Source organism: Sus scrofa, chromosome 6 (assembly GCF_000003025.6).
Source record: "Sus scrofa isolate TJ Tabasco breed Duroc chromosome 6, Sscrofa11.1, whole genome shotgun sequence".
NCBI classification, from domain to species: Eukaryota; Metazoa; Chordata; class Mammalia; order Artiodactyla; family Suidae; genus Sus; species Sus scrofa.
In genome coordinates this window covers 95,994,440-96,014,782 of record NC_010448.4, presented here as the reverse complement: position 1 = coordinate 96,014,782, position 20,343 = coordinate 95,994,440, and the positions used below count along the sequence as shown (strand labels likewise).

Here is a 20,343-nt window from a genome sequence, read left to right as displayed (position 1 = left end):
TAAGCTTCTTTGCTTTAAATATGTTGCTGCAAACATTTTTGCTACATAACTAAATGGCTGTTAAGGCAATTTTGCCGTGAAAGGTAAAATAACTGGTTGACAGTTTTTGGTTTCACAATTTGGTTTCAACTGGTTGAAATTTGTTAGCATTTCCTCCAGTTAGCAATGTTATTGATGGCTTTTTTGAGCTGACAGATGATCTGCCTCAAGAGTTGGTTTCTTATTTTGAAACACACTGCTTTGCAGGAGAAAGAGGCCGTGAGGGCCTCAAAGGTGCAGTTGAACCCACATTGCCCAAAGAACTTTGGAATGTCTACCAGTGGATATGTGACATATACCAAGAACAAAACAATGGTGTAGAGGCTTTCATGAACTGGTATGGTAGACCTGAGATTCAAACTCAAGCCACCTGAGTTCAGAGTCAGCTCTTAACCTCAACACTATGCACTTTCAATTGTTCTTAGGGGTGTAAAACCAAGAATTGTTTTTTGGGGGTGTGTATGAAAAAAATCTTCCTCATTTTACATTTAATAAATATACGTGTGTGTGTGTGTGTGTGTGTGTGTGTACATACAGTACCGGAACAGACATACAGCCTACAGTATATCTATGGTATTAAAATTTCATGGAGGGGCAATCAGGGAAAAAAATGGTTACAGAGGTGCCAGGGTGATGGGTCAGGGGAGATCATGAAAAGAAGACTGAGAAACACGGCTCTGTACTTCATAGCCTCTCCTCTTTCAGCACGGGGGAAGACCAGCCCTGTTTTACTAAGAAAAAAATTATCTATCACTCATTATTTCATTCAATAACTGTGAATTATATGCTTATTATATGCCAGGTACTAAGCAGAAAATAATGAACAAGACCTTAAAGTACCCTACCTCTTAAAACTACCAGTCTGTCAGCGAAACAGGCAAATTCAATACAATGTGATAAGTACTCTGGTAGGAATAATAATGGAACGGAACCTTATCCAGACTTGAGGGATGGGGAAGTTTCAAATGGTTTCTTAGAAGAGGTGCCTCAGCTGAATCCTAATGGAAGAGTGGGGATTAATCAGGCCCCAGGGAGAGAGTGGAGATGAAGGGGGAGAGGAGGGGTGCCCCAGACAGAGATAACAGCATATAAAAGGACTCAAGGTCATAAGAAACCAAGCTGGGTATGAGATGGACAATAAAGAAATGGAAAAGGAGGTCCTTTGTGGCTCAGTGGGTTAAGGACCTGATGCATCACTGCTGTGGCTCAGGTTGCTGCCATGGCATGTGTTCAGTCCTGGTTCAGGAACTTCCACATGTCACAGGCATGGCCAAAAAAAAAAAAAAAATGCAAAGAATTTTGGGGAAGGAATAAAAACATGAGGCTAGAATTCCCATTGTGGCTCAGTGGGTTAAGAACCTGATGTAGTCTCCCTGAGGATGCAGGTTTGATCCCTGACCTCACTAAATGGATTAAGGATCTGGTGTTGCTCCAAGCTGTAGCATAGGTCACAGATGGGGCTCAGATCCAGTGTTGCTGTGGCTGCAGCATAGGCTTCAGCCGTCACTCTGATTCACCCCTGGCCCAGGAACTTCCATATGACACAGGTGTGGCTGCAAAAAAAAAAAAAAAAAAAAGATGAGCTCAAATAAGCAATGGCCAAATCAAAAGAATCTCATAAATCATGCCAAGAAATTTGGACTTTACCCTGAGGGAGAAATCAAGCCAGTGAAAGGTCATACATAGGAGAATAACATGATCAGTGCTGTGCTTCAGGGTTCCTTTGGCTGCAATGTGGATGACAGGTTGCAGAGTTAAGACAGAGGCAGGAGAGTTCCCACTGTGGTACAATGGGTTAAGAACCTGACTGCAAGGCAACAACCTAAGTGTCCATTGAGAGATGACTGGATTAAGAAGATGTGGTATATATAAACAATGGAATACTACTCAGCCATAAAAAAGAACAAAATAATGCCATTTGCAGCAACATGGATGGAACTAGAGACTCTCATACTAAGTGAAGTCAGAAAGACAAATACCAGAGTTCCTGTCGTGGCGCAGTGGTTAACGAATCCGACTAGGAACCATGAGGTGCGGTTCGGTCCCTGCCCTTGCTCAGTGGGTTAACAATCCGGCGTTGCCGTGAGCTGTAGTGTAGGTTGCAGACGCGGCTCAGATCCTGCGTTGCTGTGGCTCTGGCGTAGGCCAGCGGCTACAGCTCTGATTCAACCCCTGGCCTGGGAACCTCCATATGCCTCGGAAGCGGTCCAAGAAATAGCAAAAAGACAAAAAGACAAAAAAAAAAAAAAAAGAAAGACAAATACCATATGATATCACTTATATCTGAAATCTAATATATGGTACAAATGTAACTTTCCACAGAAAAGAAAATTATGGACTTGCAGAATAGACTTGGTTGCCAGGGGTTGGGGGGAGTGGGGGGGAGAGTAGGAGGGACTGGGAATTTGGGGTTAATAGATGCAAACCATTGCCTTTGGAATGAATAAGCAATTGGATCCTGCTGTATAGCACTGGGAACTACATTGGTCACTTGTGATGGAGCATGATAATGTGAGAAAAAAGAATGTACACATGTATGTGTGAACTGGGTCACCTTTTTGTGCACTAGAAAATTGACAGAACACTGTAAACCAGCTATAATGGAAAAATAAAAATCATTATAAGAAAAAAATACATTTGCTAAAAAAAAAAAAAATAATATATATATATATCTGACTACAGTAGCTTGGGGGTGGCTGCAGAGGCACAGATTCGATCCCCAGCCTGGAGTAGTAGGTTAAAGGATCTGGCATTGCTGCAGCAGTGGCATAGATCACAGTTATGGCTCAGATTCAGTCCTTGTCCGGAGAACTTCCAAATGTCTCAGGTATGGTCATTAAAAAAAAGAGAGAGAGAGAGAGAGACAGGAAGGCAAGTTAGGATTAAGATAAAAATAGCTTACAACTTAAGATTCTTTTTCATACCTGGCCTCAGAGTGACAGTTACCATATTCCACAATTTTCAACTGAGAGTTATTGTTTCTGCCTCTTTTGCTCCACATGCATTACTATCAATAACAAAGGGTAAGAAAGCATTCTTGGATTTGTAGGTGTGGCACCCTCTTTTGTATACAAAAATAAAGAAATGAAAATAAACACTATAAAGTATTAAATAATTTGACAGACTGTCTCTCCGATGAGTAAATTACTCACAGTGCCTTCAATCTCTGAATAGAGTCCTGACCAGAAGCTGAAAGTACTTTTATCCAGCTGATACAGTCGAGATTTCTCAAATGTTTCTGAATCCATGATCTGTCCTAACTCCAGTGGTACATGAGTTGTTGTTTTATATATCCGTCTCTGAAACATTTTGAAGAAAACACCTTAAGGAAACAGTCAAATGAACTCATTATTTATTACAATAGTCATTTACGAGCAGACATTGAATGGTGATCGTAACACCAACACCAATCAAATAACATAATTTGCTTTATACATACACGAATATTGCATTTGATCAAGTATGTTGACAACTGGTGCAGAAATGCAAAAGAAGAACAAGGGAAACCGAGACCAGCTGACTAGGTGAAATTAAAACCAAGGCTGTCGGGAATTCCTGTTGTGGCTCAGGGGTAGTGAATCCAACTAGGATCCGTGAGGATGTAGGTTTGACCCCTGGCTCTACTCAGTGGGTTAAGGATCTCGCATTGTTGTGACTGTGGTATAGGCCAGCAGCTACAGCTCCAATTCAATCTCTAGCCTGGGAACTTGCATATGCCAAGTGGCCCTAAAAAAAAAAAAAAGCAAAACCGAGGCTGTTGCCATATTTTAGTTTGCATATATACACCAAAATTGTAACATCACAAAGAGTACCACTTATTCCAGGTAAAACAAACATCCTAAAACACAGAAAACAAAGCCATGGACAGTAGAAAGAAGTAAATATGCTAACCCTGAGTATTAACAGATATTGTGGCTAGTCATTAAATCTGTCCCTAAAAGCCAAAATTAAGGGAAATTTGAAGAATGACAGAAACAGATCCGATCTTCAAGAAAAACAAACTTTCCTATTACGCCGAATACTAAAAATTTGGGACATAATACAAGGAACACATACCAAACAATATAATGGACAGCATCTTCTACAATGGTTTTACAATAAATGGCTTCTCTATTTATTATTGGGCACCTTACCAAACCCTTGATAAAAGACATTACATTAAAGCATCACTGAATAAAGACATTATCGAAAAGTAGTGACAATAACTAGGCTTATAATTAAAGTAGGATAGACAAGTATTCAGTACCTCATCCTCAATTTGGACATCATATACTGTGTCTAGCCCTTCTCTAGACTTACAAGATTCTGTACTAAAGAAGCTATCCTAAGAATTAGTTAGGGAACATAGTGCTATACAGCTTAACACCTCTATGAATATCCCTAGACTACAAAAAGAGCTTTATATATAATCCAGGCTTTGACAGACAGAGAAACATTAAAATTTTTAAAGAGTCATAAAGAATGTAAACTGAGAAAAGAAACTGTAGAGAAAAAAGACTGTAATATTCAAGAAAAAGGTTTCAGGAGTTCCCGTCGTGGCACAGTGGTTAACGAACCTGACTAGGAACCATGAGGTTGCAGATTCGATCCCTGGCCTTGCTCAGTGGGTTAAGGATCCGGCGTTGCCGTGAGCTGTGGTGTAGGCTGCAGACGCGGCTTGGATCACGCGTTACTGTGGCTCTGGCGTAGGCCGGTGGCTATAGCTCCGATTGGACCCCTAGCCTGGGAACCTCCATATGCCGAGGGAGCGGCCCAAGAAATAGCAAAAAGACAAAGAAAAAAAAAAAAAAAAAAAGGTTATCCTGGAGTTCCCATCGTGGGGCAGTGGTTAACGAATCCGACTAGGAACCATGAGGTTGCGGGTTCGGTCACTGCCGTGGTTCAGTGGGTTAACGATCCGGCGTTGCCGTGAGCTGTGGTGTAGGTTGCAGACGCGGCTCAGATCCTGCGTTGCTGTGGCTCTGGCGTAGGCCAGTGGCTACAGCTCCAATTCGATCCCTAGCCTGGGAACCTCCATATGCCTCGGGAGCGGCCCAAAGAAATAGCAAAAAGACAAAAAAATAAATAGATAAATAAAAAAGGTTATCCTAACCACTGATGTAATTCAGTGACAGCATGGAACAACGTAGGTAAAGCAAACCAGCCAGTGAAAGACTGCAATAAAGTGGTTACTTAAAATCCATCTCATTTAAAAGTTCAGCTCTCGAAGTCCCCGTTGTGGCTCAGCAAGTTAAGAATCCAACATAGTGTCCCTGAAGATTCGGGTTCCATCCCTGGGCTCGCTCAGTGGGTTAAGGATCCAGTGTTGCCACAAGCTTTGGGTCTCGTATGTGGCTGTGGCATAGGCCTCAGCTGCTGCTTCAATTTTATTCCTGGCCCAGCAACTTCTATATGCCACAGGAGTGGCTGTAAAACCAAAAAAAAATTCAACTCTCTCATCCATCAAACTGTTTATTATATCTTGCCAAGGTACTGTTAAGTAACTTTCACTTTCTACTTTACTGTTTAAACTATTTGAACAAAAACAACAAAGATGCTTTTAAGAAAAACAAGAAAATATTGTTTTTGGAACAATAAGAATATACTTTTTTTTTTTTTTTTTTAAGGAAAGAGTCCTTGGAAGGACTGTGAATTTTTTATTTTCAGGAGTCCTATGGTTGATGTGAACATGACACAAAGGACAAGGAGAAGCTGTAATTCAAAAATTTTTGCATCTTCCTTGTGAAGACTTATGGGTTGCTGCCAAAAATAAAGGAGGTACGTCTAAGGCCAAGAATCCTAAGGAAGCTTTGGGCAGCTACAAGAGCTGAGGCCTGACAAGCCGGCAGCCCTGCCTTGCCTTTCATCAGGCCCTAACCTACCCGGATCCCATGACTACGTTGCGGGAAAAGGTCCTGAGGCACCAGATCCTCTCCAGGCCAACCCCGCCATTGGGCCAGGTTAGGAGGCTCAGTAGGGACCCAGAAGGTCGAAGCTGGTGCTGGGGTCGCAGCAATCATCCAGGTACTTGGGGTCGAGATTGAGGCTGGCCTAGAGCTGACCGGGTGTCGGGTCAGGTGGGCCCTGTCTAGGCTCACCTGCCGCTGTGCTAGGAAGGTCTCCCAAAGATACACTGTCCAGGAGAAGAGCAGCACAGCCCCGAAGATACGCTTCTCGGCGGGCATCTCCCACATAGCGTCCAGCGACGCCCACATCCCCATGGCCACCCGGCTCCGCCGGCTTCTTCAGCGTGCACTGGTGCCACACCGACTCCGGTCCCCTCAAAGCGTCCCCGCAGTGTCACAGCGATATTCGTCCCTTCCGAGCGCCCCTATACCGACACCCGGCCCATCCCACTCCCTTCGCTCAGCCTGCAGTGTTACATGAACACTCTTCCCCATGCTGACGCACCCTGGGGCCGCCCAGGGCCTGGAGGCAAGATAAGCCCCGCCTTTCTGACTTCCGGCCCCAGGAGGGCGGGCGCCCAGACGCGGAGTTCCGGCCTCTGCCCGCCCCTGCGCCCCCTGAGCTGCACCAACTTTCTTCCCGCTCCCGTCCACCTAGGGTCTATGCCGAGGGTTCCGGTTTCCCTCCAGGGCCCGACTGAGATGCTGAGCTCTCGACTTTCTAGCCTCCCGAGTTGCAATTACTTTTCTTCGTTCTAGGGCATGCCCTGCCTGGGTGCAGCCTGTGCCGTGCTTTCCGCGGCCGGGAACATCCCACTGGTATTAGAGGCTAAGCCAGAACGGACAGAGTGGGCCACGGATCCCGCCGTGAGGTAGCTGGGAAGAATCAGAGAAGAGCCGACTTCCCAGGCTCTAGAAATCATTCCTCTGAACTAGTGCTTCTCAGACTGTGGTCTGTACATCCATGGGATATCTTAAAAGACTAAAAGGATAGTTAAGAGCAGTACTAGACGTTATAAGTGCAGTATCTTGGCCTGTATTGGGCTGTTCTGAATTTGGGCATGTTGGTGGTAGTAATGAGAATTTTCCTTTAAAGATCTCAACTCTTCCGTCCCAAGCAAAGTCAGAGGCAGCATTTTGCCTAAGGGAGTGTGCTGTTGGGTAAAGCAAGGATAGCTAGGTTAGAAATACCTGAAGTGAAAGTGTTTTTCTAGAGACAAATTCCTATCAAGGCTCAGTGCCATGTTTGTCTTGGAATTCAGAAATGCAACATGCTCACAGTAATGCCTGTTAACACATTGATTTGACTTGAACGTTTTTCTGATTGAAGATAAGTCTGATTTAGTTAGGTGGTTTGACACAGAGACTGGTGTTAATTTGCATAATTATTATTTACAATAAATTGAGCTAAATCTGCAGCCGCAACTAAGAAATATTTAAAGTAATATTGTAATGCCAAAGATGTGTTGCAGTAAACAACTGCAACCAAATATCTCAAATTTCTCAACTCCTAAATACCTCTTAGTGAGAGTGCCCGGTGTAATTAAAAGTCGTTGGGAGTTCCTGCTGTGGCTCAGGGGATTAAGAACCCAACTAGTATCCATAAAGATGCAGTTTGATCCCTGGCCTTGCTCAGTGGGTTAAGGATCCCAAGTTGTTTCAAGCTACACATGGTCCCAGACCCGGCTTAGATCTGACTTTTCCCTGGCTGTGGTAGGCCAGCAGCTGTAGCTCTGATATGACCCCTAGCCTGGGAACTTCCATATGTGGCTGGTGTGACCCTAAAAAGCTAAAAAAAAAAACAGAGAAAAACAAACAAAAAAACCTTGGGAGTTCCCGTCATGGCTCAACAGAAGTGAATCTGACTAGAATCCATGAGGATGCAGGTTCTATCCCTGGCCTTGCTCAGTGGGTTAGGGATCCAACATTGCTGTGGCTCTGGCGTAGGCCGGCGGCTGCAGATCCGGTTGGACCTCTAGCCTGGGCACCTCCATATGCTGTGGGTGTGGACCTAAAAAGACCCCAAAAAAAAATTTTTTTTAAAAACCTTGATCTTTAATCAGAGTGAAATAATAAGCCGTTGAAAGGTTTTGAGCAGAAGAGTCACGTGATCTTTTTAGCTACCAGCTAGAGAATAAACTGAATGGAGACACAGATGGAAGCAGAGAGTCCAGTTTGAAGGCCATTTTGTGAATCCTAGTGAGAGATAATGGTGGCTTGCACTAGGGAAGTAGCACTGGAGGGAGAAGTAAATTATGGAAAGTAAATAGTAACTTGTCACCTTTTTCAGAAGGATAGTGTTAACAGATGGGACGGTCTATGTGGAAACTGAAGTGAGATCCTCAAAACAGGCTATTGTCAGGGTTTGCCAAAGAAGAGAGACTGAATTTGGTGGATAAGGCTTCTCCTCCCTAGGGTGGTGGACACTGGGGTAAGGTGTCCACCCCGCCTAGCCTGAATGATAAAATGGCTCTCAAGCCCTTTTCTTAGTTTGCCTTGATTCTCTGTGTGCGAAACATCCAAGATCTCTCAATTGATGCCCTAGACATAAATGCTTTGATTTCAAGAAAAGAATGACCCCCAGTAAGAATGAATACTTGGTATCGACCCCTTATAATTGTGGTGTGGGTCACACATCTTTTCTGGGGAACTGAGAGCCAGAAACACTGTGACCCCTCAATTTCTACCACACTGTGACCCCTCAGTTTCTACCACACTATCCTAAGAGAGCAGCCAACCTGTTTTACTTTTTGCATCTAGCTTGCCATATTCATTTTTTTTTTTTTTTTTTTTAGCTATGCCTGTGGCATGCAGAAATTCCCAGGCCAGGGATCAAATCCATGCCACAGCTATGATCTGAGCCACAGCAGTGACAATGCTGGATCCTTTAACCACTAGGCCACTAGGGAAATCCAAGCTCATTTTATTCTCTGTCTCCCGCCCAGACTACCAGCTCTATGTTACTCCCCTGTTAAAAACCCACAGTGGGGCATTCCCAACAGTATAGGATCAACTTTAAGGCCCTTCATTACCTGAATCACTCAACTCTTCTAGGCCCTTCTGACTTTCTTTCAATATACCCCAGAGCATTAACCAAGACAAGAACACTGGAACTATGTGGAAAGGCACTGAAATTTAGCACAAAAGATTGAGACATTGACGTTAAAAGATTGCATGGCACTCCTTCAGCAGCATAGTTAAAAACCTTCCCACCTACACTGTCAGATAATGCACACTGTTGATAACTCCCATCTGTTCTGTTCACATCACGAATTAAAGCTGATTTGAGGAGGAAGTTACTGTGTCCTTCCCCAAAAACAATGTTCTTTGTTGTAGCTCTAGAAATAGCTAGTTCTTCAGTCACCCTGAAACTCCTTGTCCTCTAGGCCAGCCATCCTTTTTTTTTTTTTTTTTTTTTTCGGTCTTCTTAGGGCCACACCTGCAGCATATGGAGGTTCCCAGGCTAGAAGTCAAATTGGAGCTGCAGCTGCTGGCCTACACCACAGCCACAGCAACAAGGGATCCAGTCTGCATCTGTGACCTACATCACAGCTCATGACAATGCCGGATCCTTAACACACTGAGCAAGACTAGGGATCAAACCTGCATCCTTATGGATACCAGTCAGCTTCATTACCACTGAGCCACAACAGGAACTCTTTTTTTTTTTTAAGCCATCTTCTTTTTTTATATGGCTCTGTGATGACCCCACTAGCAGGAACACCTTCCATTTCATTGTTTGCCTCTATAGCCCGTTATGGGACAACTCATTGTCACCTCCTCTGCAAAGCCTTTTCTGGCCTCACCCTGTATTCACCAACCTGTTTTTGCACTATACATTGAAGTCTTATCTTTATACAGGGGTCGCACTTTAACTCCCATGCACTGAACCTAAATTATGGTCAGAATTACCTGCAGAAATACCTTAGGAAGACATCACTTGGAAAACTGCTATATTGTCTTCTGTTTAATAGCACAGCAGCTTTTTTTCAGCATACCAACAAATCACTGTTTATTTGCACACCAAATAAAATATTTTGGGAGTTCCCGTTGTGGCTCAGAGGTAACAAAACCAACAAGTATCCCTGAGGATGCAGGTTTGATCCCTGGCTTCCCTCAGTGGGTTAAGGATTCAGCACTGCCATGAGCTGTGGTGTAGATCGCAGATGCAGCTTGGATCCTGTGTGGCTGTGGCTGTGGTATAGGCTGGCAGCTGCAGCTCTAATTCGACCCCTGGCCTGGGAAACTCCATATGCCAAGGATGTGGCCTTAAATAGACAAAAGACAAAAAAAACAAAAAAACAAAAACCACGTTCTTGCAGTTCTTATATCTAATCCAGCCTCTTCGACATGGAGTTCAAGGCCATATCCCTGACCACTCCCCCTTTTTTTCCCATTCCCATGGATACCTTTTCTGAATGGCTGCTTACAGTTGCCAGACTGCCAGATTTCTTTTTACGGCCAAATCTTCAGCAAATGGAAGTTCCTGGGCTAGGGGGTCAAAGTAGAGCTACAGCTGCCAGCCACAGCCACAGCCACGCCAGGGATCTGAGCCAAGTCTGCGACCCACAGTATAGCTCATGGTTACACTGGATACTTAACCGACTGGGCGAGGCCATGGAATGAATCCACATCCTCATGGACACTTGCTGGTTTCTTAACCCTCCGAGCCATGACGGAACTCCTAGCCTGACATTTTAAACCACCACGATCCTCCCCATGTGATCCCACCACACACACAAGTGGAAGCTGGGTCCTGCCAAATAGAGAGCCAGTCCTGGCCGGGTAATTTCAACATAGTTCTCTATCTTTATTGATAACACCACCACACACATGAGGGAAACAGTGCTTTTCTGGAAAAGATTGGAGTCCATCACATTTCAGATGTGGATGTAAACCCTGATGTCGGCAAGGGGCTCTGACAGTCGGAGCAGCTGCAGTAGGGCTCAGAGGAACAGTCCCTCTTTGTGGTAGGTTTTTGGGAAATGATCATCCCCTCCAGGTCTTTCACTTTGTTTTCCACCATCTGAAGCTTTTTCAGAATTTTCTCTTGCAGGCCCAATGATAGGAAGATATTGTCTTGAACCGGGAGAGCACTCCCTTCTGGGCTGACCAGCAAAGCCTGAAAAAAATCTGAGCCTTTCTTGTAAAGTTTGTAGAGTGTGATTATAAACAACAATATTTTCTAGAATGAAAACAACAGAAGGTGAACATTACTTGTTTATTCATGGGAAATGCCACCGTTTTCCACAAATGCAAAAACAATACTCTAAATGGTAACCGTAATCCCTCAGTCCTATGCCAAGCCTCTGTTTAACAAAACATTTTCATACCTACGTTGTCTTTTGCTCTTCACCACAAAATGGAGTGGTAGGCAGGTCAGGGATTATTGTTTGCATTTAATGAATAAAGATTATAATAATACATACCGTTTACTAAAAGTTTGCCACAGGCAAGGCTCTGAGTGCTAGAAGTTTCCTTGCCTATGAATGACCTATTTATGTAGAAAAAAACAGAACTAGATAATCCTTTAGACACCTTCCCGTCTGGACCCTGTCATTGTCCAAGGTCATATACTTGGAAATGGCAGAGCCAAGACTGGAATCTAGGAATTCTGATTTCCATGTTTATTCTCTCAGGACACAGCAGTCTGAAAGACTGGACTTCCTGGTCATGGAAAAAAAACATTTTTTAATATGCTAGGACAGATTCCTGCCAGGATTAGAAAATAAAAACAATCATCTTTTTTTTCCCCTTAAAATAACTAGCGCTGCTTGTTGAGTACTATTACCTGCTCAGCTTTATACATGCAGTATCTCCTTTAGTCCTCACAAAACCCCGAGGGAGGCATTGTTAGCAAACCCATTTTACAGATAAGCAAACTGGGGTTGAGAAACTAAGTGATTGCTCTCAGGTCACACAGCAAGTTGTGGGACTGAGAAGCCCCAAGGGACTGACTCCAGAGTTTATTAACCACTGTTACATCACCTCTTCTTCTTAGCTGAGGTGTCTGGAGGGGTGTGACTTCATCTTTCTGATTGGGTTAAATGTTAATCAAACAAGAGCAGAACTTAGAAATACAAATAAGAGTTTGGTGTTTTGCCTTATATTCTTCTATTAGCTGATTGAAATGCACATATATGACTATGTAGACACAAAAATCCCTATTAGGGATTTAGGTCAGTGGACTTTATTAAATGAGATTTTGGAAAAGAACTTAATTTGGAATCCTGAAAACTGGGTTCAAATCTGTTTTGCCAGTTTTCTCAGTTTATGTCAACATGGGTCAGTGATAACCAAGTTCCCTCACCTACAAAATGGAAATAATAATCCCTGCCCTATCTACCATGCAGGGTTTCAAGAGTTTAAGAGAATGCAGTGAGTGATTTCTCAATAGTAATGACATGAAAATAGGTGAATTCCATGAAATAATCCAGTAATAACCTCTCAGCATTTACCAAGTAAACCACTTATTCTTTAATAAAGCCCTCTTTTTTCTCTCTCTCTCCACCCCATTCGGAAGCTCCTGGACCTGGGATCAAACCCATGACACAGCAGTGACAAAGCCAGATCCTCAACCCGCTGAGCCACAGGGGAACTCTGAGAAAAGCCCCCTTTAAATTCTATCTCAAATTGAGGCTGAACCTCAATGCACCTCAGTTTCTTCTTTCTCATAGGAAAATAACCTCTATCCATTTTACAGAGTTGTTGGGATTTTCAAAGCATTTTAGCTTTATTGTAAATATAGCTATTATTATTAGTGATTAAACAGAAGTATGCAAAATCCTAAATATTTCTCATAATCCCAGCCAATTTTACTCCTGTTCCCCCAAAGATCCCCTGTATATTCACAGAGATTTGTTTTGTTAAAACAAGGAAATAATGAAGATATCTTTTTTTTTTTTTTTTTTTTGGTCTTTTTGTCTTTTAAGGGCCGCACCCGCAGTATATGGAGGCTGCCAGGCTAGGGGTCCAATCGGAGCTGCCAGCCAACACCACAGCCACAGCAACACCAGATCTTTAACTCACTAAGAGAGGCCAGGGATCGAACCCGAACCTCATGTTTCCTAGTTGGATTCGTTTCCACTGCGCACGATGGGAACTCCATGGAGATATCTTGATGACTAAATAAATATACTTTCCTCCTCAATCAGTTACGGAGTAATGGCACAGTAAGAACAGAGAGGCAAAACCCAAGATCCCAGTTCTAGGAGTTCCCATGTCACATTGGGTTAAGAACCTGACTAGTATCTGTGAGGTCACAGTTTCGACTTGGATCCGGCATTGCTGTGGCTGTGGCGTAGGCCAGCAGGTGCAGCTCCGGTTCGCCCCCTAGCGTGGGAACTTCCATATGCCACAGGTGCGGTCCTAAAAAGAAAAAGGGAAAAAAAAAAGATCCCAGTTCCACTTTCAGTGCTCTTCCCTAAAAGGTACTCCACATGGTGTCTGGCACACAGTTAGATAAAGATGAATCCAAATACATGATCAAATAAATCTGGAGGTAAGGCTGCCATCTCAGGTTATGAACTTCTTTGATCTGTTTCATTATAAGCCAAAGATCATTGTGAGAAAGTATTTTTATGCCCCAAACCTAGTAGGTGGAAATTTTTAAGGGTAATCTAGTTTCAACCAACTTCAGAGACAAGGATTCACTCTTGCTCATCTACATGGTCTTAAAACTGGATGGCAGCACTACGGGAGAGAACTAACCAAATTTCAATTCATAACAATTTAAATTTCTCCATAACAAAAGAGCATAACCTGAATTGACTGAACACTTCGTTTCCATAAGGCATATACTCCTATTCCCAATAAAATCAAAAAGGAAATCCCCAGGAGAACTTGCACAGCTGGAGCAAGATTATCTAGCCGCCCCAAATTTGTTTGCTGAGGCACACTAGTCTCTCCCATAAGAGTTGCTTGTAGATACTTCCATATCGAGCTCAGAGAGAGATAATCTATGATGACGTCCCAGGCAGAAGATGGAGATGACATTTTAATAAAAGCAGCTCCAGGAACTACATGTGCAGAGGCTTCAGGAGCCTAGATATGAGTTAGGGAATGAGGTCTAGGAGTCCAGGTGTTCAGGAGCCATTGTGAGCTGTGCTTTGTGATGTCACTGTTCTGAATGTCAGCTTGCTTCTCACTCACCCACTGAATCTTCTTACTCAAAACCAACCAGATGCTTGCCTGGGTTTTCAGTTCAGTCATATCACTTTCTCTGATTTTTGGCAAATCCTAACTCTAGGATTGCACTGTCCAGTAGAACTTTCTGCACCGATGGAAATGTTCTGTATCTGCTCTGTCCAACATGGTAGCCACTAGTCACTTGTAATGTGGATAGCGTGGCTGAGGAACTGAATTTTGCATTTTATTTCATTTTAATTAAATATAAGAAGCCACATGTGACTAGAGGTTACCCTCTTGGACAGTGTATAGAACATTTCTAACAATACATGGAATGGGCAGCAATTATTTTCACATTTCAACTGAGAAAACTGAGGTTAAGTGCAGATTTGAGGAGATGGGATTTAAAGAAGGCTTTTCTAAAGAGGGAATAGTTTATTCGGTAAATGTGGAGGAAGGTTAGTACTGGGTTGTTTTGTAGCAGTCTCTTTTTCATATGTCACTATTGTTTAGAAATTTTTATCTTTGGGAAGACTTTTTAAATTTTTTAAATTAAAAAAAATTATTTATTTATTTATTTTGCTTTTTAGAGCTGCACCCATAGCATATGGAAGTTCCCAGGCTAGGGGTAGAATCAGAGCTACGGAGGCCAGCCTCCACCACAGCCAAAGCAACTCAGGATCTGAGCCACATCTGCGACCTACACATGGCTCACAGCAACGCCAGATCCCTGACCCATTGAGCAAGGCCAGGGATGGAAATTGCATCCTCATGGACACCGGTTGGATTCATTTCTGCTGTGCCACAACAGGAATTGCAGCAAACTTTTAAAAAAAATTTTAATAAATAATTTTTTTTTAATTTTGGGCAGCACCTGTGGCATATGGAAGTTCCCAGGCTAAGGGTCAAATCACCAGCTGGGAAAGCATTTGACATATTTGAGCCTCATTTTGCTCATCTGCTTACAGATGGGGATTTTATCACCTTTACAAGGTTTATATTAAGAACAAATGATGTAATTTCCTAAGCACATGGTAAAACTGCAGCACACTGCACCATAAGCTATATGACATGTTATCAAATCCTTTAGTTACTGACTAGTACCTATCTACTCAGCAAGGAGGTGTGAAAATACAGAATGTATAATCTATTCCCAAAATTCTTCTGTGAAAAAAGATAGTTCACACACAAGTGTATAATACAAACAGTGAGGTCAGTTACAAAGACAGCAAGAATCCAAACCAGTTACAAAGACAGTTTGTACCAAGAGAAGGGGGCGGGGGGGACACGGTGAGGAAGGAAGAGAATGGGTCAGTTATGACAAATAATTTTTGAGAAAATACTGTCTGCTGCTTTTCCAATTTGCCCATCTGGTTGACTGAAAGAAAGAATGTGAATAGGAGGCTTGGTGGAGAAGGAGTAACAATTTTGATCCTGCAGGAAGGGGAGGAGTGGCAAGTTGTACCAGGTGTCAGGGGCACAGGCAGACCATGGAGTCCAGAATGCTACTGGATACGCAGCACGGGAACAAAAAGACCCACTGATTTAGGAGTGAATGCTGTTGATGTTAAACCCATAGTCGGCTGGTGAGTGAACACAACCAGAATCTTTTCTAGAAAGGCATAAAAATTACTCAGATAAGACTTGGGATTTTCCTATAACAAGTTAAACATATGTCAGAAACCATTAAAGAATGATAATCGGAAATTTTTTGGAGAAAAACAAGCTGGTGACAACTGAATCATTTCCCAAGACTTCCTTTGGTAGATTAGATCTCGTGATTACACAGCATCTTATACTTTACTTTCAAAACTCTTAACACAATTAAGGTTATTTGTGCAGTTTGTGGTTTAATATTTCTTCCCTGACTATTGTAAACTCAAGGAAGGCAGGAAACATGTCTATTTCATTGACTACTGTAAATCTAGTGCTTGGTACATAGCAGGCATTAGACTTCCTCCAACCCCCAAAGCTGCAGCAGTTCCCACGTCAGGGATCAAATCCGGGCCATAGCTGTGGCAACATGGGATACTTAACCAGCTGTGTCACTGCAGGAGCTCCTAGAATATTTTAAATAAATACAAAATCCCCTAGAAGAATTCCAAATATCTTTATAGCCTAAACTGTTCAATCATCAAGTGCCTATTACCATATTTATGTACTCATTTCTACAGAAGCTTTTAAGTAGCTGTTAAGAGGATAGGCCTTTAGGGGTATAACAGATCTGGGTTCAAATTTTTGTGATACTATTCATTAACCCTGTTACCTTGGGCAAGTTACTAACTTGAGGTTCAATATTGGTAAAATGAGAGCAATTCTTATCTTGTAGGCATAATGTGATGAGAATTTGGTAATTTGCGTAAAAGAATATAGATAAGTACAACTATTATTTATAGTGGCATTTATGACCAAATATAAGGTATAGTAAATCTCAACAATATAAGGTCCCTCAAGAGAACCTAGTTTGAAAAACCCATTTATTGTTTAACTCTCCTCTTGGACAGCTGAACACCTCCAATGGTAAAAAAGTTATCTCTATAGAAGGTATCTCAGCCCACTTTTAGATAGTGTCATCCACCTGTCCACTCAGCCACCTCCACTTCCCCATCATGCCCTACTAGGACGCTTTGACTTACACATACTGTAACTTTGGATTTATGCAATGCCTATTTTCAAACCCTCAATTGGCCCTTCATTGTCTCTATCTTTTAAATGTATACGTTATACAAATATATAAGGCTCTGAATATCTTAGAAATTTCTTTCTTACTCATAAAACACACCAAGGCAGGCATTCTTGATTGGCCAGTGACTTTCCTCCATGTGGTGATCCAGGGACCCAGGCTCTCTCCATCTAGGGTCTCTCTGTCATCTACATCCAGCTGGCAGAAGAGGAAGTCTTCACTGTCTTTTTTTTTTTTTTTTTTTTTTTAAGGGCCTCACCCACGGTATTTGAAAGTTCCCCGGTTAGGGGTCCAATCGGAGCTACAGCTGCCCGCCTACACCACAGCAACAGCAACATGGAATCCGAGTCGCATCTATGATCTACACCACAGCTCATGGCAGTGCTGAACACTTTAACCCACTGAATGAGGCCAGGGATTGAACCCACATCCTCATGGATACCAGTCAGGCTTGTTACCACTAAGCCACAACAGAACTTCCTTGACAGGTTTCTTAATCTCCTGACCATACCAGTTACCTTCCTCAAAGTGGTTCAGGCTTCAAATGCAGTCTGTCCAGAATACATTTCTGCAAGTGTAGACCAAGCAGGCCTGCTTGCAGAGAGGGCCACTCTCTCTAGACTACTTTACAATATTAGGAAGCTGTGCCCTGAATTAGTAGGTAAAGCCATGAGGCATCACAGTATACTGTGGTGGTAAAGAGCAACTTTTCTTATAAAAGTCTCTTTGAGAAAGAAGAACTGATTTTCCATAGGTTACATGTTGTGCACAGAAACAAGTTTTCCACCTCTCTCTCAAATGAGAAAATGTCAGCACTGGACATACGATTGGAGTTGGATCTTCACGCCTGTTTTTCACTTGTGCTTCAAACTTTATTTCCCATTATTCACTTTCACAAAAAAATACACTAATTACAGAACTGTGGTATTTTTGGTATTTCAGTACCACCTGCAACTTTCCATCTTTCTTCCTTCACATTAAGTTCCCTTCTGATATTTTTCTAGTCAGAAGAGATTGGAAACTTGGCTCCACCTCTTCCTAGCTTTTATCAGCTAAGCAAGACACTTCATCCTTGAGTGTTTTTTTTTTTTTTTTTTCATAGTATCTGGAAGTTCCAGGGAGGGCCAGAGATGCTGCGCCACAGCAGCGACTCAAGCTGCAGCAGTGACAATGCCAGATCTTTAATCTGCTGAGCTACAGAGGAACTCCCCACCTTAAATTTTTGTGTGTCAAATAAGAATACTAACAGTACTAGCTTTATGGAGTTATGAAAATTCAAGATAATTTTATATAAAGTGCTAAAGTAAGTCCCTATGTGGCACAGCAGGTTAAGGACTGGGTGTTGCTTGCAGTTGTGGCACAGGTTGCCAACTGCGGGCCAGGTTTGATCCCTGGCCAGGGTGCTTCCACAAGTCACGGGTGCCAATACATAAGTAAATAAAAGTGCTGAAAAAGAAAAGCATAATTACCCTGAATTCTCACAGCACTTCCCATTTTGTATTCTAGGCCACTGCTTCTAGAACTTTTCTGTGCCTATCAATCATCTGGAGATCTTACTAAGTATACTTTGGTCCCGAAGGTCTAGACCTGATATTCCACATTTCAAACAAGCTCCAATGTGATGTCCATGGTGCTGGTCCACAACCATACTTTGATTAAAATGTTTAAGCTACCCCAGCCCTCACATTAGAGATGGCAGACGTCTTAACAAATTTGCTTTGTTATTTTTATCTGCTAAAGCACCTGAAATTATCTTTAAATAGTTGGTTAATGACCAACTCTGTCCTCCAATGACTCTGTCCTTGGCAGTGCTGCTCAGAAGGAGGCAACCTGGGACTGAGAGGACAGGTTGGGGATGAAATCCCTAGGAAAGCTCATCATAACTTTTCTTCACCATCGCTCTCCAACCTCTCTTTCACACGTGTACTCATGAATATGGGGAAACACAGAAGCAAGAAAATTCTAGATAAAAGGCAAGAATCAAAGTGACTGGCATTCTCGACTTCCACCTATCATTTTTGAGGGCACAAACTCAATGCTTCTAGGTCTGTGTCAGGGCTTGGGGACAAATCCCAGAGAAACATCCGGTAACAATGACAGGAAAATAATACTTTGACCTCCTGTATTATCATATAACCACACATACTGACTTTAACATATTAACACTGTTTTCAATAAAGATCTAACAAAGCAAGCTGCTCCAAATGAAATAGAAAATGATTTTAGGATATATTCTTTTGCCACATTCACAGCATCCCGAAGATCCAAGGCCAGGGATCAAACCCTTGCCACACAGTGACCAGGGCCACAGCAGTGACCAGGCTGGATCCTTAACCAGCTAAACCACCAAAGAATTCCCAGGATCATCTTAAAGCAAACTTGCAATTGTGTTCTGAAGATTAGGGTTTAGTTATACTGCAAATAGACTCACTTGGTCCTTCCAAGGGTAGGAGTTAGGGGTGGTTGAATGGCTATAGTTGAGTCTTAATCAAATTAGCAGCTTTCTCTTGGTCTAGTCTAAAAACCTCTAGAATGACAAATTTTATTTTTTGGCTTTTGTCTTTTTAGGGCTGCACCCATGCCATATGGAGGTTCCCAGGCTAGGGGTCTAATCGGAGCTGTAGCCGCTGGCCTACACAACTGCCACAAAAACACCAGATCTCAGCCACATCTGCAACGTACACCACAGCTCACGGCAACGCCACTTCATGGTTCCTAGTTGGATTCGTTTATGCTGTACCACGACGGGAACTCCTAGTATGACGCGTTTTAAAATGAGGTCACTGGTTACTTCTCATGCGCAGATCACAGGTAAGGACCTTTAATGGTCACCCACATCCCATTACTTCATAAGTGAGGAAACTGAAGTCCAAAGAAAAAATTAGCCTAAGAGCCCAAGGAGTCAATAGTGACCTTAGCCTCTAAGATGTCTATTTCTGCCACTTTTTCTGAGCCATGAAATAATATGGGCTGGGGGGGGGGGTTCTTCAGATTCTCAGGGAGGAGGTGGCAGAATGAAATTCCTAGACAAAACAAGGTTTAAAGGCCAGAGAAAAGATCTTTACATCCTAATCAGAGACGTGAGAAAGGCAAGTTAGTGAGTCATTCCACTGCTGGCTAATGAAAGTGGCTGAAAACTTCATAGGGGATGGAGAATAAAGCTGGTGTATTTATAAGAAAACATTGTTTCCTTGTCATTAGACACGGATGTCCCATAGTCCACTGAAACTTAACACATCCAAAGACCAAACACACCTTGGCTTTCCTTCCTTTTCCTCAAAACCCATTTCTTTCTTTCGTATTCCCACTTCAATTGGTTATATCACTACTGAACCTTAGGTTTTCCTCAGAACATTTTCTTCACACTCCAATACCCAATAATCCTCTTGAATATCTCCTTTTCCTCTACTCTTTCCCCTGCTGCAGTTGTCAGTACAGACCCATCACCAAATTTACCTCAATAACTTCATCTTATTTTCTACTACTTCCATTCCCAGCCCCTCAAAACACACTCATTTCAAGTGGTCTATAGATTATTAACATGAAGGTTTTGTTTAAAATCCTTCAAAGGCTCTCAGCTGCCTATGGACTCATCCAAAGTCCTTAGTG

The 20,343-nt window shown here is 42.6% G+C and overlaps 2 protein-coding genes across 3 annotated transcripts in view; both read right to left on the bottom strand.

Annotated features, from left to right (window-relative positions):
- Nucleotides 1-6,476, bottom strand: part of ZMPSTE24 (zinc metallopeptidase STE24) — a 48,825-nt gene extending 42,349 nt beyond the window's left edge. Inside the window, exons 1-2 of one of the 2 annotated variants that reach the window (XM_021096012.1) lie at nt 6,117-6,476; nt 3,192-3,338 (exon numbers count right to left, since the gene is read on the bottom strand). In XM_021096012.1, the coding sequence (XP_020951671.1) occupies nt 3,192-3,338; nt 6,117-6,239 (270 nt within the window). In that variant the 5' untranslated portion in view covers nt 6,240-6,476. The remainder of the gene's footprint in view (nt 1-3,191; nt 3,339-6,116) is intronic. The other variant, XM_021096013.1, reaches the window with a different exon arrangement.
- On the bottom strand, nt 10,714-14,650 carry TMCO2 (transmembrane and coiled-coil domains 2). The gene is made up of 2 exons (XM_003356328.4): nt 13,686-14,650; nt 10,714-11,109 (listed from the first exon to the last, which is right to left on the bottom strand). Exons 1-2 carry the CDS (start codon nt 13,917-13,919, stop codon nt 10,798-10,800), a joined length of 546 nt encoding a protein of 181 aa, XP_003356376.2. The 5' UTR covers nt 13,920-14,650; the 3' UTR covers nt 10,714-10,797.